We start from the raw sequence: 8,811 nt of genomic DNA on the forward strand, positions 1-8,811 counted from the left end.
GTTGTCATCATTCCCTTGCATTTGCAACATTTTTTCCTTGTTAATCTGTAAGAAGTAATCAGTAACATCCTTTCCTTTCTTATCTGTAAAAGGTAATCACCTAAAGCAAACCTGAGCATAGTGAATGAAAACCTTCTTTGATGTGTGTTGTTAGAAAGCAATGAAAGCCTGTCCAGGCAGGGGTCGGGGCGCTCTCTCTCCCTCAGAGAGTGGCCGTGCCATGCCTTTTCTCCGAGGGATTTCTGTAGTCTCTGTTATTTGTTCGTTGCATCCACAACACCGCTGGCCGGAGTCTGCATCAACTCCCTACCCTCCTTTCCCTCTGAATGAGGTTGTCTGTGTCTTTAAAAATGTCTACTGGGATCTTGATTGCAATTGTGTTAAATCTGGAGATCAATTTAGGGAAAACTGACATCTTAATATTTACACTGCGTCTTCCAGATCACGATGTAAATGTCTCCACATTTATTTAGTTTGTGTTTGGTTTCTTTCATTCATTATTTGTAATTTCCTCATGTTCACCACGTACATGTTTTTTTAGATGCATCTCTAAATATTTCAAAGGAGGGGTAAATGGTGCTGGTTTAAGTTTCGTCCCCGCTGGCGGTGCTACTGCACAGAAACATGACTTTCTGTGTGTGGACGTTGACCCTACAACCTTCCCAACTTCAATGGTTAGTTCCAGGAGGTTTGTTCGTTTTGTTTTGTTTTTCCTTGTCTTGTTCTTTGGTACATGTAGGGAAATGGCTTCAGCTCCCTGGTACTTCCTGTGCCCACGAGGGGCACAAGGGTTGGGTGCAGCTAACTTCACCTTCACCTTGGTGAAACGCTCCAATCTTCCCGGGACGGGAGAGCCTGGGGGGCTTAGGAAGAGCTGCAGTAACGCTGTTCTCACTGCTTCTCTGTCCTTCAGGCAGCTGTCCTGGGAACGCTGCTCCTTGCCGCCTGCCAGTGGGGAGATCTGAGGCTCCTCCCTCACCCCGTGGGGCTGAGCTGCAGGCTATAAAGCTGCTCAGAGACAGCCTGGCCTCCCTACTCAGCCACACGGAGTCCTGCCACCCTTGCTGCTGCCATCAAACCCCTTCACTTGAGTGTCACCCTGCGCAAGGGACACGGGCAGCTGGCACCTCTGGCTAGTTGTACTTTCACCGCCCAGGTGAGTAACAAGCTGCCTGCATCTGAAAAGGCTTGTTTGTTGTCTTGTGACTGCTGATCTACCAGCCTCGCCTCTGGCTGGGCTGCAGCTTCCGTGAGATTTCTGTGTAGACAATTTAATGACACCAACACCAATTCCTCACATATTACCCGTTATGACATTGCTGCATAGTCAGTTGTCCTGTTTATCGAGGGCTTTCTGTTTTAGTCAGGAATTCCTAGCCTGTGGGTTGAGAGTTATGATTGGAGTGCCAAGCCAATGAATTTAGGAAACAGGAATGAAGGTCCTCCAGGTCTGTGCTTGCAGCCGCTGTGCGGTGTGAATGGGAGGTGGGTCTCCACAGGTGGGACACCTGTCAGGGGCATGGACAGGGGGAGACACTATGGAAACCTGCCGCCACAAATACCAGCCCTCACAGACTCCTGCCAAACGAGGAGAGGACAGCTAACATACGTGCAGGCACCCACCACTCATAGTGAAGGACTGTGCGTGCTCTCAGAGAGAAGAGGAAGGAGCTGGTCCACGAACCATGAGCTTTACAGGGTCTTAAAGTCTCTGCCTCATCTCTCTCCCCCTTCCCAGTCTGTTCACTGTGACACGGGAGGAGGCCAGCAGAGAACAGAGGGTCCACCTAATAATCACCCACACGTTACCTCGTCCCAATAACAGTGATGGCAACACCAAATAATAGCGAGAAACGCGGGTGGAGCCTTTCTTTGGACTAGGCGCTCTTTTCTGTTTTATGATTCCCAGAGGTCTATCCTCTGTCTGTCTCTTCCCTTTTCTTTCTCCTGGCAGGGTTTCTGTGGCCCCTGCTCTTCTAGGTCACGCTGCAACCTCATAATTTCCTCTCAATAACTCTGAAGAATCGTAGACAGTGCAGGTCTGGAGGTGGATTGTGGGTGGGACTAGAGGGACTTTGAAACATCCAGGGTAGAGAAGAAGGGGATGTTGAGGATGAGCCGGCGTTGGTGGGTGACGTGCCCAGGAGTCTTTCCTGCTGGGCTTCCCCTCAGCAGTGTTCGTGGGAAGACACGCCATCACTCGGAAACGGGTTACGATGGTATTTACCCCGAGGTTTTATGATATCTGGGAAGGTGGCAGCCTGTTGGAACTGGCTCAGAAATATTTTATTACATTTTTCATGTATTTTTTTCTTACATGTAACTACGACTCTTCATAGCCCTCCCTTTCTGGAAGCCCTGCCCTGCTGTGGTGACACGTGTGAGTGCATGAAGTACACAAGTCACAGGAGACAGGTGCTGCTGCTGCTCTGCCACCAACTACTCTGGAGGGTGATCAAGACCCATGACGCCCAGGATCTTCGGTAAGGGGGCTCCAGCCCCAGGTCTAGCTGATGTGTTTTCACACCCTAATGTGCCTCTGAACCTCAAACTGAATTCTCTTCCCTATTCAGTTCTTGGCTTCCCACCTCATAATCACCCCCATGTTATCTGTGACTTTATCACAATCTCTCTCCTGCCTTGCAAATTTTAGACTCTTAACTCTTCTCAGAGCCTGCCCGACATCCCTCACTTGTCAAGTCCAGTCTCCTGGACCCCCACCCAGACTCACTCTCAAAATCTCTCGGAGCTGTTCCCAGCTCTGAAAGGAGCTCAGCGATGTCATCTTGCGTAGCACGGCCGTGACCAGACGGTGCACTCTCACCATCATTCTCATTTCCCCTCTGCTTCTTCTCTGCGGTTTTCATTGTTGAGCTCCTGGGCTCACACTCAGGATTCACAGGTGAGGACAGGTGAAGGGAGGAGGGAGGAGACAACACTGTATATGGGAGTGGGAGCTCCCAAAGGCCTTATCCTGGAATCCAGTGCAGGTTTGACTTCCAGACACTGGGCTGTGGATGCACCAGCTGGTGCTCAGGGGTAGAGGCCCCTACAAACCCTCAGAGTGGTGCTATGCTGAGGGGAACAGCCTTCCCTTTACCTGGCCCACCTCTGTAGCTCCAGCTGCACCTTCTGGCCCTTCAAGCATTGTTTCCCCACATCCTTGAGCTCTGAGATCAGGATGAAGGTCCAGGGCATGCAGATCAACTGCACTAGGATCCGTGCCCAAGTTACGGGCCTCTTCCAGTGCAGATTCAGGGAGGAAGGGACTCTGGGTGATGCTTTCTCATCAATGTTCCATCCAGATGAGTGAGGCCTGCTGTACACACTAACCCTTCCTGTTGGGTAACTACATTTCTCTCCTTTTCCCCTTGACTTTCCTTCTCTCCCATATCCTCTCTTCTCTCATGTGGAAAAACAGAGTAGCTCAGTTATCTCCCAGAATGGCTTTTTCTCTGAGTTAGACACTGGGCCTGAGGCCACCCCGTGCCCACGTAGCAGTTGCTCCTCATTACCTCCTATCCCCAGCCCCTGGCAACCCCCAGTCTGCCCTCTGTCTCTGGATTTACCTATTAGCGATACATCGGATGAATGGAACTGATTTCACAATATGTCACCTTTTATGTTACTTTAACCTTTCACTTTACATAATGTTTTTTTACTATATTTATTGATTATGCTATTACACTTGTCCCATTTCCCCCCCCTTCACTCCACTCCATTCTCCCCATCCCCTCCCTCCCACATTCCCCGCTATAGTTCACATCCATGGGTCATACTTATAAGTTCTTTGGCTTCTACATTTCCTACACTATTCTTACCCTCCCCCTGTCTATTTTCTACCTACCATTTATGCTACTTATTCTCTGTATCTTTCCCCCCTCTCTCCCCCTCCCACTGTTGATAACCCTCCATGTGATCTCTATTTCTGTGGTTCTGTTCCTGTTCTAGTTTGTTGCTTAGTTTGCTTTTGTTTCTGTTTTAGGTGTGGTTGTTAATAACTGTGAGTTTGCTGTCATTTTTACTGTTCCTATTTTTTATCTTCTTTTTCTTAGATAAATCCCTTTAACATTTCATATAATAAGGGCTTGGTGACGATGAACTCCTTTAACTTGACCTTATCTGAGAAGCACTTTATCTGCCCTTCCATTCTAAATGAAAACTTTGCTGGGTACAGTAATCTTGGATGTAGGTCCTTGCCTTTCATGACTTTGAATACTTCTTGTCAGCCCCTTCCTGCCTGTAAGTTCTCTTTTGAGATATCAGCTGACAGTCTTATGGGAACTCCTTTGTAGGTAACTGTGTCCTTTTCTCTTGCTGCTTCTAAGATTCTCTCCTTCTGTGTAATCTTGGGTATTGTAATTGTGATGTGCCCTGGTGTGTTCCCCTTTGGGTCCAGCTTCTTTGGGACTCTCTGAGCTTCCTGGACTTCCTGGAAGTCTATTTCCTTTGCCAGATTAGGGAAGTTTTCCTTCATTATTTGTTCAAGTAAGTTTTCAATTTTTTGTTCTTCCTCTTCTCCTTCTAGCACCCCTGTGATTCACATGTTGGAATGTTTCAAGATGTCCTGGAGGTTCCTAAGCCTCTCCTCATTTTTTTGAATTCTTGTTTCATTCTTTTCTGGTTGGATGTTTCTTTCTTCCTTCTGGTCCACACCGGTGATTTGGGTCCTAGTTTCCTTCCCATCACTATTGGTTCCCTGTACATTTTTCTTTGTTTCTCTTAGCATAGCCTTCATTTTTTCATCTAATTTGTGACCAAATTCAACCAATTCTGTGAGCTTCCTGATTACCAGTGTTTTGAACTGTGCATCTGATAAGTTGGCTATCTGCGTTGCTTAGTTGTATTTTTTCTGGAGTTTTGATCTGTTCTTTCATTTGGGCCATTGTTTTGTCTTGGCGCACCTGTTACATAAAGGGGCGGAGCCTTAGATGTTCACCAGGGTGGGGTAACGTGTGACGCTGGGCTGTGATGCTGTATGGGGGGGGGGGCGAGAGGGAGCAATGGCACTTACTCCACTCTCTGCCGGATTTCAGTCACTCCCTTCGCTACCCACAATCAAATTGGGCCCCTCTGGTGCTGCTTCTCGAGTGGGTGGGCCTGTGCACACTCTAGGCCCCTGCGGGTCTCTCCAACGAACTCTCCTGTGAGGCTGGGAGTTTCTCCTGCTGCTGCCTCAACCCCCACAGGTGTTTTAAATCAGACATTTGAGGCTTTATTTCCCCACGCTGAGCCCTGGGTTGCCCCGTCTGCTTCGCTCCCCTGCAGTCTTTCCCGGTTTATCTATGTGAGAATGTGGGGCTGCGGGGTCTGCCAGCCACCACCTTACGGGGTCTGCTAGCTGCAGCCTGGCCTGCCCCGCTCACCAATCTGCCACCTTGCTGAGTCCGTCAGCCGCCGCCTTGCCGTGAGTCCTCTCTGTCCCAGCTGCCCATCTCTACCCCTTGTACCGGTCTGGATGAATGTTTCTTCTTTATCTCCTTTGTTGTCGGACTTCCATACAGTTCGATTTTCTGTCAGTTCTGGTTGTTTTTTGTTTTTAAATTGTTCTTGTCCTTGTTTTGGTTTTGGGAGGAGGCACAGTGTGTCTACCTACGCCTCCATCTTGGCTGGAAGATACATAATGTTTTTGAGATTCATCCACATCATAGAATTTACTTATTCTTTATTCCTCCTTACAGCTGAATAACATCACGTTTTATGTATGTATGACAATTTGTTTATATATCTGTTAATGGACAAATGGGCTTTTCCCTTCCCATCTCTTGGCTGTTACAAATGATGCTATTATGAAAATATGCATATATGTATGTATTTGTTTTAGGACCTGTTCCCAATTCTTTTGTGTATGTACTTAAGAGCAGGATGGCTGGGTCATATGTTAATCTTATGTTTTACTCTTTGAGGAACTGCCATACTGGTTTCCATAGTCTCTCAACATTTTACAGCAATGTATGAGGGTTCAAATGTCTCCACATCCTCTCCTACTCTGTTATTTTCACTAAGCATCCCAGAGGTTATGAAGTGAAGCCTGTTGTAGTTTTAATTTGCATTCCCTCAATGCATAATGATGTTGAGTATTTTTTTTCATGTGCTAATTGGTGATTTGTACATCTGATTTAGGAAAATGTCTATTCAGATACTTTTACACTTTTAAATTGGATTATTTGTCATTTTATTGTAGAGTTTTAAGAATTCTTAAATATATTCTATATACTTATCCCTTATCATTATGACCAATTTGGAAATACTTTCTCTCATTACCTAGGTTGTCTTTCCACTTCCTTCATGTTATTGTGCGCAGTGCATAGGTTTGTAATTGCATGAGGTCTATTTTCTTGTCTCTTGTGCTTTTGATGTCATATCCAAGAAGACACTGCCAACACCACAGTCATTAAGATTTTCTCCATTGTTCCCTGCTATGAGTTGTATAGCTTTAGCTCTTATATTTGATGAGAGCTAATGATCAATGATCGATTTTTAGCTAATCTTTGCACATGGTATGTATGTGCCAAGGGATCCCTCTTCCACTCCCTCTTTTTTTTTCCCTCACTTTCTCCTTGTCCTTCTTCTCTTTCTGCATATGGACATCCAGGTTTCCCAGCACCATTTATTGAAAAGATCATTCTTTCCCCCATTTATTTGTCTTAGAACTTTTGTTAAAATTAAATTGACCATAAATGTAAGGGTTTATTTCTGGACTGTCCATTCTATCCACTGATCCATATGGGTATGTGGATATATACTAAGCATATGGATGTATATATTCAATGTCACCACCACCGTGTCTTGACTAGTGTATCTCTGCAGTATGCTGTGAAATCATGGAGTGTCATTTCAACAACTTTGTTCTTCTTTTTAAAGATTGTTTTGACTATTTTGGGTCCCTTCCATTTTAGTATGAATTTTAGGGTCAGCTTGTTAATTTCTGCAGTGTTCCCATTTATGAACGTGGATGTATTTCAATTGATTTGTATATTCTCTTCAATTCCTTTCAATGATGTTTTGTTGTTTTCAGTGTACAAAGTTTGCTTTTCTTTTGTTAAATTTACTCACGAGTACTTTATTTTTGGTTGTATTATAAGTAGAATTATTTCCTTAATGTCATGTTCAGATGGTCTCAGCCAGTGTATACAATTGATTTTTATAGGTTGATCTTGTATTTTGCTGACTCTGTCAGTTAGTTCTCTAGGGGGTTGGTAGCTTCCTTAGAATTTTTAGTATACAAGATCATGCTATTTGCAAATAGAAATATTTTACTTCTTTTCCAATGTGAATGCCTTTTCTTTCTTTTGTGGCCTAGTTTCTCTGGCTTAAACTCTCCACGCTTTGTTGAATAGAGTGGTGAGAGTGGACGCTTCTCCCATTCCCGATGCTGAAGGCGGAACATTCCGTCTTTCACCGCTCGGTACGATAACCTGTGAGTTTTCCTGTGAATACCCTTTATTGGGTGAGGAAGTTCTCTTCTATCAATAGTTTCTTCTGTGTTGGATTTTTTAAATATGATAAAAGTGTAGGTTTTGTCAAATGTTTTTCTGTATCATTGTAGATAATATGTTTTCTCCTATATTATAGTCATGTAATTACAACTATAAAAAACCTTCACGCCCCATCCTTCTCTACATTTCCTTCATCTCTCAAACTTCATCCACAGTCATGGTGCCCAGAAGATAAAACACAGGAGACTCCAACTCCAAGACTTACTCAAGCCCAGTCATGTCCCCAAAGCACTCATGCACCCACATTCTCCCGCTGTCCATCTAACCTCAGCTTCCTTCCTCCTTCCCGATCTCCCTCTGATATCTTTAACACCTGCTCTGCCCTTCTGCCAGATGAGGCACTGCATTCTCAGAATCACGAGCTGTGGTTCCAAGAGTTTTCCCAGCATTCTCTCCCCTCCGAGGGTCCAGGCTGTGCAGGCTCAGCTGTCTGGACTGTTACCTGCATCAGGACCTAGACCCTATGCAGAGATGGCCCCAGACTCAAACCTGCAGAGCAAACTGGAACTGAGCCTTCCCCACACTGGCCTGCCCTCACTGAGGCCCACAATCCCAGCCTCATCCTCAATCCCCTTTCCTTCCCTCCAGGTTCTGCCTGCATTTTACTCTTCCTCCTCGTCCAGTGTGCAATGGCAGGCACAGGTGAGTGCAGGGTGGGGAAGAATGAAGGGGGATGAGGCTACCCTTTGGGAAGAAGGTTATAGTTCATGGAAGGCTCCTCATTTGGGGGTTGTGCCCGGTCCTCCTTGAACTCACCAGTAATTTCTGTCCAGGAACCCACATGAACTCTGGCCTGTGGCTGTGCCAGCGAGCGCCCATGTGTGGGCACCGAATGTACAACCCCTTGGAAGAGTGTTGTGACGATCACACCATCCTGCCCCTGAACCGGACCCGCCTCTGTGGCCCCAACTGTACTTTCTGGCCCTGCCTTCAGCTCTGCTGTCCCGAGTCGTTTGGCCCCCAGAGGAGGTTTGTCGTGAGACTGAAAGTTCAAGGCGTGAAGTCCCGGTGCCCTTCCTCTCCCATCTCCAGGGTCTGTGCCAGGTAAGGACCCTGCCTCACTCAAGGAGACACTAGGCAGAGGGGACTTTGGCAGGGACAGACACTGGAGGCCGGGGCCCTCCTGGATGGGGATCCCGTCTGCATCTCCCCATCTCTCTCCATGTCTACTTCTCTCCTAAAATGCTCGGTCTCAGTCCCTCTCATTTTGTGCAGTTATGAGGGACAACCAGGCCATTCCTAAGGTCACATTCTGGTATATGAGGAGGAATGGGTGGTTGGCATGGTGTCAAATGATAAAAACATATCTTAA

At 46.2% G+C, this 8,811-nt stretch overlaps 1 protein-coding gene across 1 annotated transcript; it reads left to right on the plus strand.

Moving 5' to 3' along the window:
- The first annotated feature begins 2,464 nt into the window (after positions 1 to 2,464).
- On the plus strand, positions 2,465 to 8,547 carry IGFL3 (IGF like family member 3). The gene is made up of 3 exons (XM_053915855.1): positions 2,465 to 2,483; positions 8,088 to 8,141; positions 8,273 to 8,547. Exons 1-3 carry the CDS (start codon positions 2,465 to 2,467, stop codon positions 8,545 to 8,547), a joined length of 348 nt encoding a protein of 115 aa, XP_053771830.1.
- The last annotated feature ends 264 nt before the right edge of the window (positions 8,548 to 8,811 follow it).

This window comes from Desmodus rotundus, chromosome 12, assembly GCF_022682495.2.
Source record: "Desmodus rotundus isolate HL8 chromosome 12, HLdesRot8A.1, whole genome shotgun sequence".
Lineage (NCBI taxonomy): Eukaryota > Metazoa > Chordata > Mammalia > Chiroptera > Phyllostomidae > Desmodus > Desmodus rotundus.

Bases quoted from the DNA above. Each gene is read 5' to 3' on its own strand.
- IGFL3 (XM_053915855.1), top strand. The intron at 8,142-8,272 runs GTGAGTGCAGGG...ATTTCTGTCCAG, and splicing joins GTGTGCAATGGCAGGCACAG to GAACCCACATGAACTCTGGC.